Below are 25,966 nucleotides of genomic sequence, written 5' to 3' on the forward strand. Positions count from 1 at the left end.
ATGTTAGAGATACAAAAATCATGTCAATGTTGGTTGTTTTTTACCTTGGATGCCACCTGCTGTTTTCTTGCCATGTATTTTGCATTCCCTTCCATTTATTCAGCTGATGAACACTTCAGGGAGTACTTGTCCGGTGCTTTGGCTCCTTTGAGGATCTTCCAAAACCAAACCGAATGAAGAGACATTAAATGAACATTTAATCTTAGGTTGTAAACATAACATGATCAGACCTCCAGGCTTCCAGCTCTGCCTTCTAGAGAAAAGCACATCCCTTCCTTGCTGCCTGCAGGCAGCAAAAGGGAAGCTCCCTCTGTTCACCCACTTGCAGTGCTCCTGTGTCCTCCTCCCTGCAGCCTGCTGGGCACAGCTGTGGCACAGGGGCTGTCCCAGGCAGGCACCACAGGAGATGCGTGTCACCAGGGAACAGTTCCGTAATGGGCCTTCCTGGGTATATGCACAGGAAAACTAGTACTGCTCTTCAGGATGGGCTTTTATCTGAACATGTTGTTAAATCTGATTCTGGTATTTTTAAAGACTGGTTATGTCACACTGATAAAGAATTGTCTCAAATAGGGCTTCCTACTACCCACTTAAATAAAAATTGATTTGCTTTGCAACCAGAAATTATTGTGAGAAGGAAGAAGCTTTTTTAATATCTACAGAAAAAATAGGATAATTTAATTGTACACTGGCTAGAGAGGTTTCACATGTTCCCTCTGTAGTGATGTCAGCCCTGTCTGGGTTGCCCACTTAGTCCTATCGACTTTGGCCCAAATTTGCTGTAGTATAAATGCAGGTTTTTCACTTTCCAGAAAGTTCCCCCTTTTTTTTTTTTTTTCTTCTCTTCCCTTTCTACAGCAGTTTTGAAAATTTTTTACTATCAATTGTGTGAATCTGCAGTCCTTTCTCTTGCTGGTTTCTTGCAAATTTAGCTGGTAACAGAATTGTTATGTGTTGTTTTGATTTTTTTCCCTAATCTGTGGCACTGCCTTATGCTAGAGGTTTTAGCACTTCAGAAGTCATATACTTAATGTGTTTTTTGAAGCTGCATATTGAATATTTGTATTGTGTTTGTAACAAATCCATTATGACCATAGTGGACTTTTCAGGGCTTAGTCAGCAGCACACCAGCAAAAGCAGCAGATCCGAGATAGCTGCTTTAAGGAAGATTATAGGGGTGTTCCATATCTGTGTATTTTGTGATGCCCTTTGTCTGTCTGCTAAACTTGGGTATGGGATCTCAATAAACAGACCTGGTTGCATGTTGAGTTCATTGACAGTGGTATTCCAAGGAAGATTTTCCTTTAGTATGGAGAAGAGTTGAAACTCATGCAAGCTGTGGGCACAGTAGGTATATGCTAAGCAGTTGGGGATCACTTAGCTCGACTAAATAGGGCCATAGTTTAAGTATGATTTGCAGTTCTGGCTCTTTTTCATTGTGCATGCAGTTGATTTGCACTAGAAGTTCCCACTGGTATCAGGATGAGTTGTGTATTTTAAGAAATATAACGAGAGCCTATGTATTGCCTGGTTACCCTAGAAATCCCCCATATGGAACTGTATGAGTATGAACAGCAACATAACAGCACTGAGAGACTGGATGTAATTTGCTTACAAAACATTCTGTTGCAAGAGCAGTACAAAGCCTGACAGCCTGTCTGTATTTTAGTTTTTCATTTGTAGATTGCAGTAAGTTTCAGATAATTATGCATTCTCAATAAGTGAAACGTGCTTACAGAGCTCTAAGCCAATTATGAACAATGTATTTTAGAAATTTTATTACTTGAAGTAGATAACCAAAATTTTGCCTTTTCTCCAAAGATACATTTCAAAGCACTTAATCTTTTGTTTTAGCTCTTCTCTAATCTATTCTGCACATGAGAGGATTAATGAGATGTGAATTTTAATCTCCTTATTGATTTCCTAATTATTTTTCATAATCTAACTTCAGCTCTTGATTTATGCTTCTCACTGATGAAAAATGTAGAAGCAACAGAAATGAATAATCTGTATGTGTACACCCTGAAGCTGGCTGAAGATTTAGTTTTCTTTGTTTTGTAACCTCCATCTGGTCTGAAGGTCTTTCCATATTGCCTGTACTGCTTTTTTCTGTCTTTAGTCATACCACATATTTTTAAATTCCCATTCACTTAAATTTAGTTTTTGTCAATTAATGAGGTTTTATTAAGTTGAGGGGCAAGGCTGTACAGCAAATATTTAACATCATCTTTTGCTAGTTTCTTTCAGTAGTCTGTCTTGTCTTTTATTTCCCAGAGCACTTCCACTAAACCAGCAGCTGCCACCTTGTCTGGAGCAGCCGGGGATCTTGATCTATTTACTGAGCAAACAACAAAATCCGAAGAGTCAGCAAAGAAACAACTCTCCAAAGACTCCATTTTATCACTGTATGGCACAGGAACAATGCAGCAGCAAAACGCTCCGGGTAAATAATGTTGTGAAGGTTTCTGTGCAGTCCTATTTTAATCTTTATCTAGAAAAGTTACCTCCTACAAGTATAAAGCTAAGGTTGGGTACATGCTACATATATTCAAATGAAGGTTTTTATTTTCAGCTTTATAAAACTGAGAAAAACTACTGAAATGTAATATGGATGCTAAAGAAAAACATATATGTGATTTTAATTTATTTATAGCTGTTCAAGTTATCAAGTGTACAATTTACTGAAAGATTTGTGAAGTTGGATTCTGCCATGCAATTAATCAGTGAGGGTCTGAGTCTCCAGTGTGCAGGCAGCAGTCTGTAAGGATCTCTGCAGAACTGTCAGAGCTTTGGTTTAGCTGTGTTTGTGTGAACACAAAGCTCCAATACAGCAACTGAAAGATTCTGGTTCACCGCAGGGATGCCAGACTTTCCTGGCAATTTAGCTCGTGGTGAGTCCCTTTCCTTTGAGAGTTTCAAAGTAGTTTTTTGCTTTTACCAGAAGCTAAATTGGCAACACTGACATACAGATGGACAGAGTTACCCTTACAATTATTTTGGTGCACTTCTGACTTATGGGATGGGGGTGGAAAATCACGAGACACTTCTGCTGAAATCTTCCCTTCTCTGGTACAGGTATGTTCATGGGCTCATCTTCTATGCCATTTACCACACAACCATCAACTCACTTTCAAGGCTTTCCAGCCATGGGAGTTCCTGTGCCAGCAGCAACTGGGATGATGGGAAATATGATGGGACAATCAGTGCCAGTCATGGGACAAAGCACAGGCGTGATGGTAGGAGTGGGAGTGCCCAATGGATTTACTGGTACTGCACCAACTGGTGTGATGGGACTTCCTCAAACTGTCGTTGGACCTCAAGGTGGAATGGTGGGACAGATGGTCACACCACCACAAAATAAGTATGGATTGCAACAAAACCAACAAGCTCAATGGAACCTCTCTCAGGTAAAGACTGGCCATTCCCAGACAAGAGTGAATTATGAATAATGATGCTTTTCAAATACAAAATATGTGGCAGTAGGAGGAAGGTTAAGTGTAGCCAAGTTAAAGACTACTGGACTGTGAACTGCTCAGAGGCACATGTTAACAAACCAGTGAATAGTTCAATGAAAGATAACTACTACGAAAGCACAGAATAATTTTGCCAGGGTAGACCAAACTCAGTTCTCAGCTTCCATAGCTCTCTTCTCATCCTGTCATCAGAGCCAGCCAAGTAAAAAGCTTAGCTCAGGTAGAGTTACAAAATTTGGGAATGAAACACAGCCTTATAACTAAAAGCAGAATTTTAACTTCTCAAGGATAGCCATTAACAATAAATACTTTCATTCTCAGATTTCAGGATAAATTTTGGTGGAATGCGAAGTGCTTTCTGCTCTTAACATTTTCCTGTAGATAACTTGCTTAGGTGTGTCTGTTATTTATCTGTAGCATTTCCATCCTATGTTTTAAACATGTTTCAAAGATTCTCTAGAAGGGTTAATGTACGTGTAGTACTGTATTTGTACATTTTCTAAGGAAACATCTTGAAATCAAGTATTTGAGCATTTATGAGGGCAGGGTGAGGCAGAGGGATCAGACTAAAATTATTCCCTTGGAGTTCAGCGTGGATGATAGCAACTATTTTTTTCATACTATTGTTTGTATTATGATAACAATATAATAAATCCATACTTCTTACTTAGTAATGCAGGAAGAGAACCTTACTGACTGACTTAAATTGGATGATACAAATTTTTACTGTTCTGCTCCATTTTACGGTGTGAACATTTATGAAGGTAAACAGCATTGCCTGCATGGTTAAAACAGCTCCTGTTTGAAAATACAGGCTGTCATTCTGCTTTGAAAAGTAATTCTTAAAAGTGAAAATTTCAAAATATCAGATCAAAAAAAATCTGCAGATATGCTGGTGGCAGTCTTTTCATAGGTAGCTAGCTTTAAAAAGACTCATATCAACTTTGAAATTAAAATCTTGCCTCTTATCAATTACATGTTAAAACTTGGCTCCTGAACAAGTTCTTCACATGTTCCTGTACCCCTTGCACATCAGATGTTGTCAGTATGATGCCATTCCACAGTCTGCAGAACTCTGATCTAAACTCTGACTAGTTGAAAGGGGGAGAGCTTGCTTTACCAGAGTAACATGTTTTATATAGTCTGCTGCTTAAGAATATATTCCAGAAGAGATGAACCACTGGGTAAAGCATGTTTTTATCAGCCTTTTTTTATATTTCCAGGTTCAGTGGTGGCTTGTTTTCTGCAGATACACAGTTCTGTGTGAAAGCATACGGAACTTAATTTTACCCTGAAATGCTAGTTTGCAATTTACTGGAATTTTTTACCAGTGTTTCAGTTTCATTTTGCAACCTGGTATTGTTCACTCATGTTTAAATAAACTCTGACTTTCACCTAGTGCTGCCTTTAGTTTGAATCAAGTGTTACTTCTCCAACATCTCTGTTCATTGGCTCTGATTATTAATTGCTGATCCAAATGCTCTTTTGCTCCTAAACTCATTTTGACATTGAGCATTTAAAATTACAGTGACTAGATATTTGTAAAGACTACAAATCATTTTGCAGCAGCTCTGAAGTGAATGTGCTGAATTTTGAATTCTTTCCCACTTTTAGCTAGATGTTAAATTCATGTGAATTTAATTTCATATGGATTATTTTACTTTTTTTTTTTTTAAGGAATTACAGCATTTGGGGTAGATTCTTTAGCAAGGATGGTTGGATAATACTCAAGTTTATAAATTCACCTCATTCTTTGTTGATTGTCACCTAAATGGACAATTTCTGTAAAAACTGATGTAGTCAAGATTATGAAGTCTCCAAAGAAATGTTGCTGGGAAAAAAAAAAAATCTGGAGCTGCAAGTGCAGACAAGACTACATTACTGGCTTTGCTGTTTCTTTATTACAGTTACTACAATTTTGTTTGTTAGCTTTGAAATTGTGAAAGCAAACTTTCACCAACCAGCCACACTGGCCACCTCCTTCACATGCTGTCAGTTCTCATGTGACACATACACCAAGTGCTGCAGCCCATCAACTGATGTATGTTGGTGGTTGAAGGGCTCCAGAAAAAGCTTAGAAACTTAGATAGAGTCAATATTTTTATTTAATGAGAAATATTTTTAGGGAAATGTAACTGGGTGGCTGGTTGGCAGGACTGCTTTTGGCTAGCAGCGTGCTGTGTTTCAGTGCCAGTGCTAACCAGGTTCATGTGTGTGTGTGTGCTTTGCAGATGAATCAGCAAATGGCTGGAATGAACCTCAGCAGTTCCAGCAACGTGATGGGCTTTGGCCAGCCCCCCAACACAGCCGCAGGATGGACTGGAAGCTCCTCTGGCCAGACTCTCAGCACACAACTGTGGAAATGAAAGTTGCAATAGAAATCTTTCCCAGAACAGCCACCTAACATTCCTTGTTCAAATACATTTACTTTTGCTGTTCCTTCCATGTACATATATATTCTTTTTCTTTTTCCCCAGCTGTTCAGATTAAGAATATAACTGACTGACCGTGTTGTGGTCTATATTGATTTAAATTTGATGTAGTGAAAAGCAGATCAAATATATTTATACATCATTGGAAGCATTTTCATACAATGCATATGATTTCATAGACCATATTAAGAAGCTGCTTAACCACATACTGATTTTTTTTCCCTCAAAATTCTAGATCAAATGTTTGCATATAAGGGATGTAGCTATCATGTTAGTAATATCCAAAAATATGAACCCCAACCCCCCAAAATTACCCAGTAATCCTGTAGAAGGTACTGTATGAACAAATGTTTAATCATATATAAATAGAATGTAAATGTATCACTGAGCAATGTTTTCTAGTGTATCAAACAAATTTTGTTTCATCATACATTTCACTGTGATGTTGTTATGGTGTGCATAACAGGGAATGTGGTTATTAAAAGAAAGATAAACCTGGATGTTACTGTAATTCTACAAATCAATAGTTTATTCTTCTAAAGATGAGCATTTGATGCATTTGAATTTCCTGTGGTAAAGTCTCTGACCTGGCTCAGGAGGCAGGCGCACAGTGTTAAAAGAGAACTGACAGCACAATATACATTCAAGGTAACTCGGTGTGAACAGATGTATTTTGTCTTGCAGAGAGATCCAGGTTTATGACAGTGATTGTGTTTACATTTTATGGTGCCTCGTAATGATAAAATGTTATTTCCCTATATTAAAAGGATAAATCCGTAAATGATTGTGGGTTTTTTATTTCATTATTGTATGACCTGTTTGGTACTTTTAATGAAGTAAAACATGTTCAGTTTGGAGGATCCATTTATACAGATATTTAGACCAACAGTTTGTGAGTTAAAATCAGTTTATAATTGCACCATTAAGCTGGATAAATACAAAAAATATATACATAAATAATGATTTTGAAAATACTCCATTGCAGCCATGTTTATCTATGTGGAAACAGCGTTAAAACAAAGTGTCAGTTTATTAAGCTGAGAGCTCAGAAATGCATGCAGACAAGTTAGAACAAAGCACACCCACTTGATTTGCTTATTAGAGTCTCTGAAAGCTTCCTTTTGTTTCCACAGCAGTCTGTCAGGTCTCAGGCAGAAGCTGATGACTTTAGCTGTCCGAACCGGAACACGCGCTGGTGCGTCCACTGTCCTGCTCTTGCGTGGGACTGTCCCCCCCTCATTGTCATACCTCAATGTTGACTGTGTCCAGGTGGTACTTTGGCTCGTTAGCTAGATTCACTTTCTCTGTTCGGGTGTGCCACACAAGAACCTAGAAAATACCGTGGGTGTCAGTAAAGTCATCTACGGAGATGACACGAAGGCTTTTCACGAAGTGTGGCAATCGGTACCTTTGTGCAGTTGTTTGCTTTTGGCTCCAGTTCTTCCACTGTTGTTATCTGTTTCAGAAAATCAGATTCTTGCATTCCTGGTTGAGAACCACGACGCTTGAATACGGCTTTGGGATGCGACAGGATCACTTGAAGACTCACAGCAAATCCTTGGAGAGAGGAAGACAGGAAAAAAGGTTGAGAGAAACCTTTAGGCTGTACATTTTTTGCAGTTATACTTATGCCTAGAAATCTCCCATGGTTTTTTTTTTTTAAGTGTGTAAATTTGATTATGTGAATAGACAGTATTTGGTAGGGTTGTACATCCTACATTGTATTGTTTTGTTTTGATTTGCCCTTAATGTACTATGAGATTTTTTTAGTTGCACTCCTTCAACATGTTAAATCTTAATTTCCCATCATGTAGATAATACATGCTTTCTTGTCTGAAAAGTCAGGTATTGCTAAAATCTTGGGTTATTCTTCCTTTCTACTTTTAATTAAGAAATAAAACTCTGTTATAAATAAAATAAAATGTATGAAATTTATACTGTACAAACCGTTCTACACTTCAAGATGAGAGCCGAGAAGAAAGGTTAAAACATGTTACAACTGTGATATTTAGATAGCTTTAGCCTGCAGATTTTTAACAGCCTTGTTGAGGAAAGACAAGTCCTACTAATGCTCTGCCTTGGGAATGACTTCAGCACCAGAAGTCTGCCAGGCAGTCTCAGCTGGTCTGAGCCTAGCACAGCACAGCTCAAAGGATTTATTCAGTGTACACACCTCTCTGAAATGCTTTTTTCTACTGACATGCATCAGGTTCCTTGAAGGGAGACTGCAAACTGAGAAATCACTGGTTTGAACAAACTCACTCTCTGTGAAGAAGCTCCCATGAATCTCTAATTTGTCATTATTTTACAGAACTCTCCAATTTTCCTTCAGCAGTGCTCAGTCATATGTATGCTTCTTTAACTATGACTCAAAAACTTGACTGATAGACTTTAAAGGAAAATTACATTTGTAACTAACTCCTTTTGTGTGATTGCCAAGCCTACCAAAGAAATCCTTTCTTCATCAGTTCAGAGTGGTTCCAGCTGTCCCTTTATGACACAAATAGTAACAGTTTTGACATCAGTTCTGGAAAAGTCTAAGAGCATTTAATTCCAAGGCCACTATTAAAATTTTATCAGTTTAAAATTGAGTATAACTTTCTATAGCTTAATGTAACGCTCTTTTAGTAGAAATATCTTGCTGCTGTATTTTCCTTGAAAGTATCTCTGACTTTTACAGGAGCCTTTTGAAGAGGAAAATGTAAGGAGGTAATTACTGTATCACATGTAAAGAAAGGCACACTGAAACCACTTCATCATGGTCTTGCTTGTAGGAAGAAGACACCAGGAAGTTTCTTTTGTTTTCAGTAAGAATTTGAACCCTGAACTCTATGGCTTGGGTGTAAACAGGTCCCAGTTCACTGATGCACACAGAAAACATTTATACACTTATCTTTGATGTATCTTTATACATCCTGTCCTGCCTGGGGTACAGAATAGGTGTCTGCATGGACAGGGCTTACCCACACCTTGCTTCTCACTCCTTCTAGCCTGGCCATGAGGGAGCACAAGGTGGGCTCTTGGTAGCCAAATTTAATCATTTGGGAAGAGCTGAGGGTGAGAGTTTAAACTCCCTCAGCTGCAGACAGTATGTACAGCCAGCTTGCTGCACCTTGAAAGGGGAGCAGAGACTTAGTCCTGATGAACAAAATGGTCTGCTTCACTTTAGTGGTTTTGGTAAGGTTTTGTTGGCCTTTTTTCCTCACATAAAACAAACTATAAATTTTGGATGCAACTGGGCTTTAATAATTTTGGGCACCAAAAAAATAAGTTCTTTTGCATGGGAAGGCATTTTTGGAACCCTGATCAGCTGTGTGAGCTGCTCTTTCTTTGTAAATATATTTAAGATTCAAGCTGCCCATGCATAAAGTAGAAAATGAAGTAAACACCACAATTAGTGTCCTAGATTTTAGTGCACAGAAATAATCTCACTCTGAGCAGAAGAAACGCAGATTTCTGCTGTTTATCTTTGCAGTGGCAGTGTGGCTCCCTGGACCCATAGCCTATACTTATCCATACATTAATTTCTCATAATTTCTCTTGTTGCAAGGCTTGCTCCTCTGTTGAGAAAATTGCATTGAGTATTGAGTTCTGAGGTTGGATTTCTCCTACACACAGATGTTCAAGTGGGCTGTGGCCCCTGCACGTGACACGTGCCCTTGCTACCATGCTATTGCAAATTGTCATTTGAGGATGCTCTGAAAACTATTGGTGCCATCAAGTAAAAGTTAAATTATAAAGTGAGTGTTGCAGGTGGCAAGAATGTGGGCTACTCTGCACTGACTGGCCTGAGGTTTGTTTCCTTGGTCAGGGTCCATTCAGTCTTTGTTTGTTAAAAGAATCCGAAAAAACCCCAAAAAGCAGCATCTTAAAGAGATGAAATAATTCAAGGAGACTTATCTCCTGGCTCTCTAGTTCTTCAGCTCTGCTTTATAATGGCTTTATTTTCACATCTATGACATTTTGTAAGATGGATTTGAGAGAAAACCACTTTCTAGTGATAACTTTGACTTAATCATATGTGTCATTTTGGTGTTTGGTGTCAGAAATAAAAGAGACAGCTCAAGTTTTAACCAGTCTGGCACTAATTATTTCTCTCAGTAGATAATGATCCTGGGCTAATAGATGAAAAGACAGTGTTGTTTTGAAATCTATCACTAAACAGGGATTTATCTTGGATTACTGTCTCCATTGTAGCATAACTGAAGAGTGCTTACATGCATACAGTTATTTTACTTAATCATTATTCCGGCAAGGTCATACTGGGCTTAACTTCACATGAAATGCCACACGACAATTTCATAGAGGGAGTGTGAAGAGGTGTTTAGGGGTTTTTTTGGTGTTTAATGCAAGGTTATAAATTAAATCTAATTGGCTGAAGAGCCACCTAGATAGGTATTAATTTGTTGGAGGACATGATACCTGGGAGACATAGCAGATACTACATCTGTTCTTCTTTCAGTGTAAGCTGTTTCTGTTAATTCACACCTTGACTTGTGTTAGACCAATGGCTTCTGTTAAAAGGCAGAACTATTTTTCTTCATCCAGTTCAACTTGAGCCAGGGTTTAAAAATTTTGTTGCCATGGTTAATGCCATTGCTTCCTGGATGTTCTAGGTAGGATAGTAGCTAAAGGCAAGCTGGAATCTTGAGTGTTTATCAAGTGTATAAATGCTAATGCTCTGTGCTGATGTTGGAACAGATGTCCTGGTTTCCACATAGATCAAGATTCCACCTTTGGCTTGGGCTCTGCAGCTTTCAAGTTCTGTTCTCCCTGTGGTGTACTTTTTGGCTTGCAGTAAGGCAGAAATGTCTAACCAGGAGGTTTTGTAGTTAGGATCAAAGGCATCTGCTGACATTAATTCACCATGAAAGAGGCACTTGATTATAAGCCCAATGTTTGAAACAGTATTTATCCTTGGATGGGAAGGAAGATTGGTGTTTTATTTTGGTTTTGGTGGGGAGTTTTGAGTGCTGGCTGCCATACCACTTAAAATTTTTTTGTTTGTGACTTCCAGCAGTAGCTATTTCAGTCAAAATATGCCATGGTTTGCAGTGTCATGAATAGACTGGCATTTTGCTCAGGGAATCCTAAGAAATATGAGATGTACTGAAGATCTCATGACTATAGCAAAATTTTAAGAAAATACAATGGAAAAGGTGGTTGCTCAGGTCCTAGCAGAGGTGCCTAGGGCACAGTGGATGAGCTCTGGACCCAAAGTCCAAAATCTGCTGGCCCACTGATTTACAGTCACATATTAATCTCTGTGACTGAAGTAGCTCCTGGAATGCTAATGCAAAGCAAGCATCTGCCTTCTTGAACAATGTTCACATTAGGAGAATCACAATCTGACTTTTTTCTTGACTGATCCAAAATCTGGCAGTAAGGAACAGGCCAGAAGTAAAACAACATTTAATATAGAAGACTTGAATTCAGATCCATACTAAGTAACACAGTTTTTCCTTTCCACCTTCTCTCTCACTTTTCTTCCCCAAGGGTAAGCAAGTCTGTCAAACTCTAGAACCCACCTCAATTAAAAACTGAAGCAGAATTTTGGAAATACCAGAAATAATTTGTGTGGTGTGTTGGTTGCCAGGCAAGAAGCAACACAGGAAACAGCTACTTTGCTTTCTGAATCCAGTTTAGCATTGGAGAATAGCACTGTCAGCCACAAATTTCTCAAAATAAATAACCAATGTTTAATGAACTGACCTAATGTGATTGCCATGAGCAAGTGTGTTTCGAAGAATCTGAGGAGGTTGGCCAGCTAGGGTCATTGAGCTGAGCCCAATGAAATCAGCAGGCCCTGAATTTAGCCTTGTATTTTGCTGTCTAGAATAAGAATTTTATTTGCTTAAAGTCAAGGATGTGCTTCTTCTGAACACCCACAAGTTAAATTGGTGATGCCAAACCTTTTAAGACTGTTCATACCCAGCCTCATGGTCAAATTCTTTTGATAATCACTGTGAAAGTTTGTTCACTAAACCAAAGGGAGCCTCCTTACCAGTGCATTTGGACACGAGCACAGAAGATTAACTGTAGGCAGCTGATGCATCTCCATATCAGTATTACTGTATGCACCTATCCTGTTTGCATGGCAGTATTTTAACAGAGATCCTTGATCTTCCTTATGTGCAGCATTTGGTATAACCTAAGTTCCTTGTTTATGGAAAAATGCCAACAATGGTCTGTCCAGCCTGGACTTAGGTTTGGTAGCAAGTCCCTGGAGGTGTGTTGGGAAGTCAGGAGAGAAGGGCAAGGGTAGGAAATTGTGTGTTGAATGCATCCTGTAGCCTGCACCTGCTCAGACACCTATGGAGTTCTGGACTTGCAGTTCTGTTCTGTTTGTGCCCTGACACTGTATTCCTGAGGGGAAGATGAAGATGCAAATTTCACATCATTTTTTAGCAGTCTACACTGCATCCATTTCTCTCCTTGCTAAAATTAAAAATGAAATTAAGTTTCTTCAGTATTTTTTGAAGACGAATAAAAGTTCTGTTGCAAAATCTTAACTCTTTGTTTCTGGTTGTGCAATAACTTCCTGTAAGTTTTGGGGGGTTTTTTTGTCTATATGACCCTCCCTTACATGACTTTGGTCAAAGTACAAGCAGGGAATGCTCCTAATGGACCTGCTTTTCCCTCATACCAGTGATTTAGCCAGCATTTGCAAGGTAAACAACTTAAGAACTTTCCATGTGTATCTTCATGTCTGGGTTAGAGTCCCTTGGCCAATGTGTAATGGCTTTCTGCCTGCTGCTGATGAATTATGGAGCACGCTCTCGCCTTTGTAGTGCCATCAGGAATCCCTTCTGGAGTCCAGTATCAATATGTATCTGCAAATCCACAGGGACTGTTCAGCTGCACAGCTGCAGTCCCTGAAGCACTGCATGGTTTTGGGCATTGAATACCTGCTTCACCCCTGAGGAATGCCTTTATGTGAACACCCAAATACTTATTTTTATGCCAGATCATGCTATTGACTTGAAATGCCTCTACAGTGCAGAAAAATTCACTAGAATTGCAGAAAAAGGTTCAGGGATAACCTTTTTGTCTTTGAGGTGATAGGAACCATTAGTCCTCTTTTATTTACTCTTTTAAACCAGTTGGGCTGTAAATACTGTACATATTTTTATCAATAATTTAAATTAATATAACAGTACTCTGTTAAGATGAGAAAAAACTGTACACTGACCTTTTCCCTCTCTCAGAACATTGGGGTATCAGGATTTAAAAAAAAAAAAAACCACCAAAAAGTGGCTATTTCTACCCTATTCTTGCCCTTGTATTCCTGCCTTTCCCTCCTGAGTACAGAAGATGTCTAAGTGCAAATACCATGTCATTTACTGGGAAACCAGCTTCTGCTGTATCAGAAATTGGACCTGTGCACAGTGGTGATTCATGTGGCAGTTGTGAATGTATACAAAAGATTGTCTAAGCATGGACTGCCAGCAAGACAGAGCTGTGTGGTGTGCAAACTTCACTGCAGATGATTGATTAGATTCATTTTGAAGCTTTTTTGCCTTCATCTACCAGGCAACAGCTGTCAGTGATTTTTCCCCTAAGCCCAGTGTTTCAAACTATATCTATCTACAGTTATCACTGTCATTCCAAATAACCAATGCAACATGAATAATTTCATGATAAAGTAGCGTTTTACAACATGAGGTCTAAGAAGGTCTGCATTTATGCTGCCTGGTTTAGATTGATGACAAAATGACAGGCAGGGACTCCTTGCAAGAATTGCTAGGATGAATTAATTTACAATTAACTTGTTTCAGACAGACAATTCATACAACATAAAAGCCAAGTTGTCACATAAAAATAAAAACAAATTAAAGTAAGTTCAGATCCCACCAAGCAGCAAATTAATTAGACAAGATGTACAAGCTTAGACTTCCAGGATAGTTAGTGCCAAAGGGCTGCACACTCTGCCAGCACTTCAGAAGTTTAAGAAGCTGCTTAAATGAAGAAATGGAAACATTTGTGTGTCACAAGTGAGCCTCACCTGCCATGTCGATAGCGAAGGGCCTGTCAGCTCTCCAGCCCGTGTACCAGCCGACCACTTTGCCGTTCTCCACCACCGGCCGCTCGTAGCGCCGGCCTCCCACCAGCCCCACGGGCCACACGGACACCTTGCGCGTCGTCCGCATCTGCAAGAGGCAGGCACAGCGTCACTGCCGGCTCCCTGCGGCTTTCCTGGCACTGCTGCTGCAAACCCACATCAATCATCGAGACCAGGAATTCAAAAGCAATTCTAGCTTACACACTGCGGCCCAAGGGCTGTGTGTGCCCACTCATTTTCTGTGAAATCTCCAGCTCTCTAGGCCATAGGCATCTCAATTCTACTTTAAATACCCTATTCATGGTATCTTTTATAACAAGAGTTTTTAAAGCTGTGAAAAAAACAGGGGGTTTTGTTCTTGTTTGTTTGGGTTTTCAAAGGCATAGTAGATCTTTTTTATCTGCAAGACTGCAGCATTCTGCCAGTGGGCTTATGTCTGTAGCTGAGATACTGTAGAGACCCAGTGAGAGAAAATAGAACAATAATGATTAATACACTCTTCACTAGGACAAGTACAATTAGTTTGGGACTTGTTAAAAATGCATTGAATAGAGGAAATTATGACACACAACTCTTTCCTACTTGCAGCAGACCTGAGGTACAGCTCAGATCTGTTAAGGATTCATGAAAAAAGATTGCTAAGGCTGTCTTTTTAACTTCTGTATTTTCCCTTTAAAAGCTCTGCTAAATTTCTGAGAAGGACAAAAAGCAGGCCAGGCAGGATGCTTATTATCACCAGCAACAGTTTTTCCCAGTGATGATAATTAACTAGATGCAAAACTGGAAGTGTGATCCTTATCTAGCATAGAAGAAGCCATAGGTATGAAAAAATGACTGTAGCAAGAAGTGTCCATGACTTGGAGTCACTTCAGGAAGGGCATTGAAGCGCTGGGGCATGTCCAGAGAAGGGCAGCAAACCTGGGGAAGGGTCTAGAAAGTGAATCCTATAAGGAGCATCTGAGGGAGCTGGGGGTGCTTGCCTGGAGGAAAGCAGGCTCGGCGGGGACCTTATCACTCTACAGCTGTCTGAAAGCAGGGTGCAGCCAGCTGGGGGTCAGCCTCTTCTCCCTGGTAAAATCAGGAAAAGCCTCAGGCTGTGCAAGAGAAGGTTCAGGTTGGCATCAGGAAAAAAATTCTTCACTGGAAGGGTTGTCGGGCACTGGAATGGGCTGCCCAGAGAAGTGATGATGTGACCATCCCTGGAAGTGTTCAATAAACTGGATATGGCACTTAGTGCTATGGTTTAATTGATGTGGTATTCAGGCAAAGGCTGGACTCCATCTTGGAGGTCTTTTCTAACTGTAAAGATTATGAGTCTGATTCAGTGACTTCAGGTAGCTGGTTCAGTGCTCCGTTTTCTCCATAAACAGGAGAAAACACAAACCTTGACACACTGCTCCCCATGGGAAAATCAGCCGGTCTGGCGTGAGAACTTGAGCAAGCGAGTGCACTGACACAGCGACTTGCATAACTTAACCACACTGGTTCAAAAGCCACTGTTTTAACACTGTGCTTTAAATGTGGTTCTATTTAAATGAGTATTAAACTCCTTCAGTGTAATGTGGCTTCATTTCATCTATTCTAAAAAAAAATCTTGTCTTTTGTTGTAATTGAAACTTATTCCTTTGGGAAAGGTTATCCCTTTTTCCATCCAAGCACTCTTCTCAGCAAAAACAAACACAGTTTTACATATTTGTAACTGCAGTCCCCTATCGATGGATGCTGAAGTAAAAGACAACCTTGGTTAAATATTAAACACTTTCCTCTCTCTCCGCCAAGGTGAAAGATTTATCATGCATATCATCAAGACTCACAGGAGTCACACCAGAAAAAAACAAAGACATCACGTCAGCGTGGTTCACATTTCTAAGCTAGAAGCATTAGCAGTTAGAACTTTCACATAAAGTATAAAATACATATCTAAAAATCCACAAAAATGCAGGCACACACAGAAGAGAGACATGCACCTTCTCTCCCTCCAATTATTTGTGTATCTTCAAATTTGTTTATCAAAAATTCCTCTCTTCCACCCTAATAACTGTTGCAGCAAGCTGGAACACCTCACTCAGTAGCTGCAGCCCATAGTGCATAAGAGCAGGGTATGTATTCAGCTGGCAATATAGGGAATTCTTGTGGTAAAGAGTGTCTCCAAGCCACTGCCTGCTTAATTGCCAGTGAGAGGCTGCCATGAATCTTTCTAAGGTTGTTGATAAATGTATTTACCTGTAACTGTTCTCCCTGCTTAAGTTTAAGTTTCCAATCTCTCCCACTCCTCCCTGTAGGAAATGCAAAGTTAGCAATTAGCTATTTGGGTGTGGACATTAGCTAAACCTTCTCATGAAGATCTTTTAGCCCTGGTTTTAATGACATGTCTCTTTTGCTTATGTTGCTAACAGCATGTTTATGTTAACATCCGAACATACCAGACATGGACACAAGGAATCATCCTGTTGGGCATGTCTACACAGCACCATCAAGCTACATTCACCCAACTGTGCTACACCAGTGAATACCACAGGATAAACACACATGGTGCCATTAATACTTCCTGGAGGGTGTGGATGCCTGAACAAATTATTATTGTTCAGAATTGCAGTACTTTGGCCATCCTGTGCCCACTGTCTGTACCTAAACTCAAAATGCCAGAAGACAAGGGCAGGCATACTCTGACTGCAAGAGAGTGGCCAGGGCACAGTGCACCCGTGCCCTGCCTGTGTGCACAGTAAAGGTTCGGGCAGCTGTACTGCAAAATGAGCCAGGTTACACAGCACTTCTGAATTGGGTCAATAGCGGCCTCAGCATCTACGCTGGCAGAACCAGATGGATTTACATTAATACTCTGTGATACACAGTGTTTTGGAAAACCTTGCCAGTGGAGAGTATCTCACTGACCTCGTAAAACCAGCATTAAATGACCCAAGAAGTTTTGAACTAATAATCTGGGGTCAATCCCTGTCTATGAGTTATGTCAGTAAAACCACCACATGTCAGATGCAAGTTACCCCTTACAGAGTTCCTACTTCTGTCCTTGTGTGACTTTATTCTTACAGGTTATGTTTTTGAAGAATGAAATAAGCAGGTGTCAAAAATACAGCAATTCCTTTAAGTAAAACTGAAAGAGCACATCTAGACCAGTTCTTATGCTAATTCTGAAATACCTCACAGCCTTGGGATATGCTAGGCAGATGAAAGTAGGAATATTTCTTTTAATCTTCTGAGAATAGCATTACTGCAGTTAACATACTGATATGTGAAGGCTGTATTTATGTATGATGGGGAAAAAGCTATTATTTGGATTAAAAGCCCAGCTTCCACCTGGAATTTTATGCTGCTAATCATCAGGACACAAAAAAGTGATTCAAAAATGTGTTAAATCTGAATAACTTCAGTGCCGTGGGTTAAACAACTGCCAAAAATCCTAGGACTTACAAACAGCTTCCTAAATGACTGTTCTATCTGTCATTGTAATGACAGCAGTAGCACAAGCTGTGTTAACACTCAGCATTTAAAGTCCTGGTAGCTTACATGAATGGTATTCATCTTACTTACACTTCACTCTCTGCAAGTCAAGCATCTGCTCTGTCCTAGTTAGACTTCTGTGGTTAACGAGCAGAGATGGGAGCCCACTGGCAGGATTCATCCTGCCTGGCTTGGACAGCTCTCTTAAGGTAGAAGTGCTTTTGTCCTCCATTTACTTTTTGAAAGGGGGTCTTGGGCATAGAAGGAGAGTGATGTACTGGGTGGGGAAGATGGTAGAGCAAACCTGAATGAAGTAGGAGGGGGAAGAGAACTGGGAAGGAGTGGGCAAGGAAATGACAGGAGAGATGAGTAACGACTGACCAAATAAATGCCAGTGAGGTGGTGGGCATACAACAGTAAATACAATAAAAGCAGAATAATCACTGAAGAATAGCAATGAAATGCAGGAAATGGAGCTGAGCAATAAAAGACAGTGATAAAAGCATTGCTAAATTTAGCATCTCATTAGTCAATCAAGAAAAGCTGCTTAATGGGATGTGCTGGACTGATGGATAGGGAAGATACCAAGCCAGTAACAAAATATAAAAGCCCAAGGGGAATGAAGGCAAATGACAGAGAAAAGGAAGCATGGCTGTACTTCCTACAGTGAAAATGCTTCCAGACTGGAACAGCAATCCTGCTGTTTCTGCAGCATGATGTCAATGTGTTTCTGTTTGGGATTCAAAGCCCTCCGCAAGGGCAAACCTGCTGCCACGCCTCGTAAGCTTTTTCCGCCTGTCATTTCAACCCCTGTGTGATTTGTGATCTGTCCTGGTCAGGCTACAGCTTCACATCCATGCTCACCATCCTACCCCACACCCCTGCTCATCCCAGTGATACTCCAGCAGATTTCTATGCAAAATTCCAATTCATTCCTACCAAAGACAGGATCTAGAGCTCCTTCACTACAACAATTCCTCAGGACAAAATGTTATGGGTGAAAGCATAAGCACAGCCAGGTTCCCTGTCAGTTCTCACACAGTTCTCTGCACTACTCATAGGCCATTTAAAGACAAATTCTTCTTCATTCCAAACTTATGTGAGAGCCCTACGGCTCAGCCAAACAGCTCAGCCTGATGCTGTGCCTGTTTACTGAGGCTTTGGACAGAGCTCCTGGCCCCATTTACCATCATTTCAAAGGAGGTACCCAGGCACAGAAAACCTGTGCCAGAGGCTTTTGTGGTTCAGGGACTGCAATGCTTAGGGGTTAGCAACTCCAAAAGGCAAGTTTGTTGTTGGCAAATTTGACTGTGAAAGGTATTCTCCGTGGGAACATTTGTAGAAGGGATCTACAAATCAAAAAATTGTCAATCCTTGATGCAGCCCCCTCTGCAGCTCTCACAGGTGATCTGCTTCACCATCCTCCCTGCTAGAAAGCCTTTTTTCCAAGCATCTGCTTTAAACCTCCTCTGCTCTTTTGTACACAATCTACATTGCAGAGGGAGGATAGTTTAACTCCCTCTTTTCTCCAGCAACATTTTATATATAAGGTACATGACTAATATTTCTAAATTATACCAGCATCTTTGGGCACAAATGTCAATATTGCTTCCCTGCAGAAGAAAACTGTACCAAATTTAACTAAAGCAGTTTGCAGCCAATTTCTGTGGACTGGGACAACTTCCAAAACATTTGCTACTCATTTTACTTCTGGGCCCTTCTATTTACTGGTTGCCTCATTCTCCTCCCTGTCATTCCACTGGGTTGTGTTCACGGCCCCTCTGAAGGGCTGCTGACCCCGTGTAATTAATTTCACAGCGACAGTATCAGTTTCACAGGTAAAACTGCTGCTGCCAGTGCAGAAACAGAGAGTACTTGGTACTTTGTAACCAAGCAAAAACCTGTTTCAAATAGCCCTTTTTTCTTCTTTTTGTCACCGTTTCCTCTCATTTTTAAGCTATTTCATTCTCTGCCAGTCTTTTCTAATCCAGCCTCTTTAGCATAGGTATTACATGTCTATGTGGAAGAAAAATGTCAGTGTGCATTTAAAATCTGTCATGTACTCCTAAATCATTTATATACTAGAAAGGTATTTAATGCACTGCTAACTCATATTTGGATCACTTTTTATTCTGAAAAAAATAACTAATGACTGCCAGCTAATATTTAATTCTGCCTAGACTACTGAATGTTATTTTTAAGACTATTATAAAAATCTGATTTTTCCAACCAGCTCCAAGAGATACAACAAAAGATTTTCACGTTTTCAAAGAGAAAGAGATTCACTTATACTACTTTTAAATCTTTTGCACAAATATATCCATTAAAAAATACACAGAAGTTAGCTTAATACAGTGTATAAAAATTAGGACAGTTATGTAAGTGTTATTGAAGGAACACTAACTCTTCCCTAGTCAAAGCTGGAATAAATAGTAAATATTCACCTCTTCTGTAATGCAGTTTTTTCAGTTCTCCTCAAAATATTTTATAAAGATGATCACAGGAAAACTGAAGCCTGTGTGACATGCAATGCCTGCAAGTATTTCTGTTCTATTTTTAATAACAAGGAATTATTTTTTTAGGCTACTGAAATGGCTGTTAAAATCCATTAGAATATCTGCCACCTTCATATACACCTTTTGAGAGGGAAGGGCAGGGACACAAAAAAATTCTTTCAGTCTGAATCTGTGGCTCTTTGAATCTTGAGCTACCTGTAAAGAGTACCTCAGTTTGGGGAGAGCAGGATGAGCTCTGTCCTCTCATACCTCCTTTCCAGCTTCAACTCTACCATCACATTCAGGGCACTCTTGTACAGGCAACAGCTACAGCAAACTGAATTCTGGTCCACAGCTCAGTGGGCAATAGGACTAAAATAACTGCTGAGCTGCTGAAGTTTGGGTCGGGTTTCTTTACCCCTTAGAAATAACAATTAGGGCTGTGATCTACTCTGAATTCCACACTGCAAGGCTGTATCCACATCACACCTTAGAGTGTGGATTTCTCTAAGGAGACCCAGCTGCACATCCTCTCCTTGCACTCAGACAAGACAGTGGAACGTGCCACACTTGCCTGCTCTGGGCACCCAGCAAACACTGCCAAGAACTTCTGGCCCTTGATGACCAGGAGGGTGGGGGTGGCAGGGAATGGCTTTAGATATGAGCATTTTAATTTCAAATATACCTCAGTTTAGGTGTCTGAACAAAACACAAGCAAAAGTGTCAGAAATAACCTAGACAGGAATCTCTAAAACTCAATGTGTTTTTGAATGCAGCAAGCTCATTTCAGACAGATACTGAAGACCTTTACTCCTCTTCTTGTACTCCTCATGCTGCCCACCCCTCACCTTGGAAGGTTCAGGGCAGACTGCACAATCAACAGCACAGTGGATCTCCAACACTAATTCCTCCAATTTGCACACATATCCAAACATGGACCATGGAAGTGATGGCCTTTGGCCAGCTACTCAACATATGGAAAATGCAGAGAAAATGCCTGAGACATAGAAACACAGGAATTCTGTGAAGAGTTAAGGGAAGTGGAACTCAGCTGTCTATCTTCAGTTTCCAGTGCTTAGGTTAATCCTGTTTTCAAAATCTCTCTGTGAAGGTGGAATGCCAGAATTATCTAAGGTTTTTTTCCTCTAGAAGTTTAAAATGTGAAATCAGCAGTTGCTAGGCATCAGTCACAATATTACAATAACTTGCATTCAGGAATAAGATGAAGCACAAATGCACCAGAAACTATAAGAATCACTCCAAAATGAACAGCGTGTGGTAAAAAATAGAAGCTATGGTGAGTCATGTAGAAACATTTGTAAAACATCTTAAATATAACAGTTGGAATTTCAGGCCTCTCAGTGGCTTTTTTATGAATGCAGGCTGACTTTTAACATAACAGGATTTTCAGAAAGCAGACTTGTTTTTGATGGAGAGATGCACAAGAAAACATCCAAATGAACAGATCTACCTGAACAGAAAATACATAAATTGTTTCTGAGGTTTCAATCCCAAAATAATAAATGACAAAATACAATATGCCACAACCACAGGCATTAAAGTAAAAGCATGATTTTTCACTTGACCACCACTACACTCTCCAGCAGAAAGAGTTGGGAATAACTTAAAAGCCACGCCTCTACTCCTGGAAATATTTCTTCATCATTGCTGCATCCCTTTTAGTACTCTAAAGAATTTCACAAACACTGAACAGGTTGGTTCCTTCCCTGCAGGCTTTCCATGGAAGGTGAACCTTTCCTAACGAAATGCTAAACTGACCCAATGCTGTAGCAGCAGAAGGACAAACCAGGCTCTCCACCTTATTCTAGAAAGGACAACTAAAACTGACTAGTTTAGACCTTGCCCAGTTCAATTTTGAGGATATAGTTTCACCAGTCAAAAACTGGCCTATCCACCCACATGCCATCATAGGTCTTAGGAAAAAAGATAATTATAAACAGCAGCCAAGGGTTCCAGATTTACTACAGAAGGTGACATTTTCCAGACTACTGTAAGCTGGGGTTTTTTTACTGATTTCCATTTAAACACCCTTAGCTTAGGCCTACTGGGCCCAGCTCACTCCACATCAAATATAAAGTACTCATTCCTGTAAGCACCAGGCAGAAGCACTTTGGGCAGAGATTAGAATTTCTTCATCAAAAGCTCTCAGAAGTATCCCATGGCATTCCATGTCAAAGCATGTTCCTTTTTGATCGTGGCCTCATGGTTTATGCACTACAGCTCACAGGAAAGCCTTTGCTGATCTTGCTTTGTTAAAAAGCTCCATCTCCTGTAAGGACACCAGGGAAACCCACAGCAAAAGAGCTTCCTTAAACCCCAGTCCTTGACAATGTGCAGTTCCCTTGCTCGCCTTCTGCTCCGCAGTCCTGCTTGTTTGACCTCTGAGCAAAACATTTTCCTAACTCAAATGTTCCTCTCACGCTGGCTTTTCAGTCCTCACCAGCCTTGCTTCCCATCTCCCTAAGGCCCCACTGCTGCCCTGGAGCCAGCTTTGGCTCAGCAGCAAGCCATCACAAAGAGGGCAGCCCTGCAATGTGCACAGCTGCCCGCAGTGCTGCTGGCACCGGGGGCTGCACAGCCCTGTGTCCAGCAGTGACCTGCTGGAAGTGACACAGCCAGCACAGGATGCTGCTTGGATGAGAGTTCAGGGCTCCTGTCTCGTCTACATTTAAACTACTCCCTCCTAGCGAGCAGACTACAGTTTATCAGACCTCCTTAGGGAAAGCAACTGCTGGTCTGGAGGATTGTTCCTGGCAGGGCAACAAACTGAAAAAACTCCCTCTCAGGTATAGTTACCACCATTTTTATAACAGCAATTACTATCAGATTTCATCTGCAAACAATGCATTCTGAAGCTGTTCTCTTCATGCTTGGAGAAGACAAGTATAATTTACGTTCATAAATCAATCAATTCCTGAAGGGGAGATCAGGATTTACCACAGGGCTGTCAAGCCAGAATCCATGAATACATAGATTTTCTTTTATCGAGTCAAGAAGCAACCAGCCCTCCAGCAGTGCCTCGACTGCAAAATCAGGCTCCTGGCTCACTCTAAATGTAACCTCCCACACGTAAAGGCGCATCCCGTTGGCAAAGCCTGCCAGTGGACTTTGCCAGGTCGGCAAGGCATTCCCCGAGTTACACCAGGGCCTCCCAGAGACCCTGCCAGCAGCCCCTCAGTGACCCCAAAACAGTCACAGGAACTCACAGCGGCAGCTGAAGCAAAAGCTCCTTCTCTGCTCCTGTAACTGAGCGTTCCCAGCTCCCCATTTCTCAGGGAAAACTCATTCATGCATGTGTGTCTGCCTGGGAACACCAGGCTCAGAACAAACAGCTCTTTCCCAGCAGCTCAGCGCAGGGGAAAGGGAAGCCTTAGGGTTGCAGAGGTTCATGCTGGAGGTTACAATCCTTGTTAGCAAGAGGAAACACAGGTTGCCTGTTGTGCTTGCAATTCTCAAGGTTAACCCTTCAGACAGCTTTATCCCTTCATTTTCCTGCATTTCCTAGAAAATTAGAGAGGTAATTTGTACCTTTCTGTTTCATAATTCACAGCAACTAGTAGAATAATGATAGAAATTTTAAAAGAATAAATGTGACCAGACTCCTTTTCAATAGCTATGGAGCAATCAAGAGGAACGCCAGCTAATACTGTTCCTTCAGCTTGTCCCTAACTTTGGTACTCAACAACAAAAAAAAATCCCAAACAAACAGTCGATATTTGCCAAATATCTTTTGTCTCACATTTCTCATTGTGCCAAAGTGTATTTTCTGTTTCTATTAACAGACTCCCTAAGATTCAGTCAAATTAACCTTATTTCTACAAATACACGTGAGCATTCCCATAACATCAAAGATGGGAATGTGAAATTACTCTGCATTATATTGCACTGAGCACAGCTATGAGAATTTTTAAAAAAATCAATTGCAACAAAGGTTTAGCCTCGAGGCAAAGGTCCTGAAATTAGCAGCTTCAATGCTGAATGCCAAGTGGGCAAAAGAAGTAGGGCATCCCTGTTGAATGGGGATGCCTGCACCTGCCCACACACTGGAAATGGAAAGGGATGCATTATGAACCTAAACACAAGCGAACCTAAGCATTTCTAAACCAGCTTTCCCGACGGGATTGCATGCGCTCCGCATCTCTGTGCATCACGTTCACTTTAGCTCACTGTGGATCACACGAGGAAGGCGCAGCTCGGCAGCCAGCGGCAGGGGAGGGGGCTCACCCCGAACCACGGCTCTGTCCCCCGGCACCACGCACAGACCGCAGCACGCCTCAAGTCCTCTGCTGCCAACTTACTTTCCTGCTTCCCTCCCTCACTTCCCCGCCAAGGTTACTCTCCTAGCTGTCACAGAAGACCTTTCTTCTACTGTTTTATGTCCACTTATTAAACACCCTCCTTCCTGCCAGGGGGAGCCCAGAAAGCAAGCTGGATACCCTCTGCCCCGAGCGTTTGCCAGTTCCCAGCAAAATGAAACAAAGCCCTTCACCAAGGGGAGGCAATGAAGACAAAAACAGGTTCCTTCACAAAAGAGACTCCTGAAAGGGCGTCCAGTCGTTACACAAGCGATTTGCTGCTCTTAAGAGCGAAAGGCTTCAGAAAGGCAACTCCACGTGAAGAAGCCGGCTCTGGCTTAATTCATTAGCGCCAAGGTAAAAACTGAAGGATGGCGAGTCCTGATGTGAGTTTGCCCTACAGGGAGAGGGATGCAGCATGAAAAAAATAAACCAAGGAGCACTTTTCAACCCAGTTTTGACAAAAACACAGGATCCCTTATATAAACCTTAAACTTGCCTCGCTCGGCAGCAAAGTGAGAAAACAGCAGTAAAAAGTTGGGGGAGTATGGAGAGGACGGACAAGAAAGTTAAAATCATGAGAGCGGTGGTCACACAGAGGCAGCCCCGGGGAGCCCGGGTGAGGCACGGGCACTTCAAGCTCTTCGGGCGGGGAGAGGGCTCGACTCCCCCGTGCCCGGAGTCTTTGGTTAAGGGACACCGAGTTCGCCTCAAAGCGGGGATGGGAACAGCTCGGCGCGGGAGCCTGAGGAGGGGGAACGGCAGGAGCCAGGGGGAGGCGGGGAGAGGCGGGGAGCGGGGATGGGGACGCGGCGGGCGGCTGCGGGGAGCGGTGGAGCGTGGCGGCCGAGCGCAACCCCCTGTCCCGCACGCACCTCCTGGAACAGCTCCAGGCTGTAGGTGTTGTCATCGTCGGCGAAGAAGAGCACCCCGGGCTGCGGGGGCGGCAGGTGCTGGTGCCGCTGCCGCAGCCAGGCCAGGCCGGCGTTGCGCTGCTCGGTGGCGCGGGGCAGCCCCGGGCGCTTGTAGCGGCGCGGCGTGGGGACGTGCAGGTGCGTGCAGGGCAGCCCGGCGCCCGCCACGAAGCGGGTCACCAGCTCGCTGCGCGCCGCCGCGTCCTCCACCAGGATCCAGTGGAGCCGCGACACCTGCCGGAAGGTGTTGGCCAGGCGGGTGAGCTCGGCCTTCTGCACCGGGCGGCTGTAGGTGGGCGTGATGGCATAGATGGTGGGCAGCGCGGCCTCGGGCCGCCGTCGCGGGGCGGGCGGCCGCGCCCCGCCGCTACCGCCCTCCGCCCCGCCGCGGGGGGACAGCGCGGGCAGCGGCGCCCGGCTGCTGTCGATGTCCAGCACGATGATGACGATGAGCACCCAGGGCAGCAGCAGCAGGAAGCGGCTGAAGAGCAGGGACTTCATGCTGCCCCCGGCGCCCTCCCGCCGCGGGCGCCGGGCGCTCCCTCCCTCCCTCCCGTGGGCGCGGGGGCCGCCGGCGGGGTGGGACGGGGAGCCCCGCGGTGCTTGCGGCAGCCCCTCGGGGCAGCTGCCGGCCCCGCTCCCGCCGCTCCTCTATTCCGCGAGCGGCCGCCCTTCCTCCTCCTCCTCTTCCTCCTCCCGCTTCGCCCTCGGCATCGCCGGACCGGGGCTCGGCGGGGGGCTCTGGGGAGACGCTCCTTCTCCTCCGCTTCCCCGGGCGGCTCTGGCGGTGCGCGGGGGCGGAGGGGAGGGCGGGC

At 42.4% G+C, this 25,966-nt stretch overlaps 2 protein-coding genes across 5 annotated transcripts in view; one reads left to right on the forward strand and one right to left on the reverse strand.

The window, feature by feature from the left end:
* Positions 1 to 6,681, forward strand: part of SMAP1 (small ArfGAP 1) — a 91,482-nt gene extending 84,801 nt beyond the window's left edge. For all 4 annotated transcript variants that reach the window (XM_041477439.1, XM_041477440.1, XM_041477441.1 and 1 more), the window contains 3 exons: positions 2,275 to 2,443; positions 3,076 to 3,407; positions 5,705 to 6,681. In XM_041477439.1, the coding sequence (XP_041333373.1) occupies positions 2,275 to 2,443; positions 3,076 to 3,407; positions 5,705 to 5,839 (636 nt within the window). In that variant the 3' untranslated portion in view covers positions 5,840 to 6,681. The remainder of the gene's footprint in view (positions 1 to 2,274; positions 2,444 to 3,075; positions 3,408 to 5,704) is intronic.
* Positions 6,682 to 6,798: 117 nt separating this feature from the next.
* Positions 6,799 to 25,653, reverse strand: B3GAT2 (beta-1,3-glucuronyltransferase 2). The gene is made up of 4 exons (XM_041477443.1): positions 25,113 to 25,653; positions 13,911 to 14,055; positions 7,314 to 7,462; positions 6,799 to 7,234 (listed from the first exon to the last, which is right to left on the reverse strand). The coding sequence occupies exons 1-4, from the start codon at positions 25,650 to 25,652 to the stop codon at positions 7,148 to 7,150; spliced, it is 921 nt and encodes a 306-aa protein (XP_041333377.1). The 5' UTR covers position 25,653; the 3' UTR covers positions 6,799 to 7,147.
* Between the last annotated feature and the right edge of the window lie 313 nt (positions 25,654 to 25,966).

This window comes from Pyrgilauda ruficollis, unplaced genomic scaffold, assembly GCF_017590135.1.
Source record: "Pyrgilauda ruficollis isolate IOZ18807 unplaced genomic scaffold, ASM1759013v1 scaffold40, whole genome shotgun sequence".
Lineage (NCBI taxonomy): Eukaryota > Metazoa > Chordata > Aves > Passeriformes > Passeridae > Pyrgilauda > Pyrgilauda ruficollis.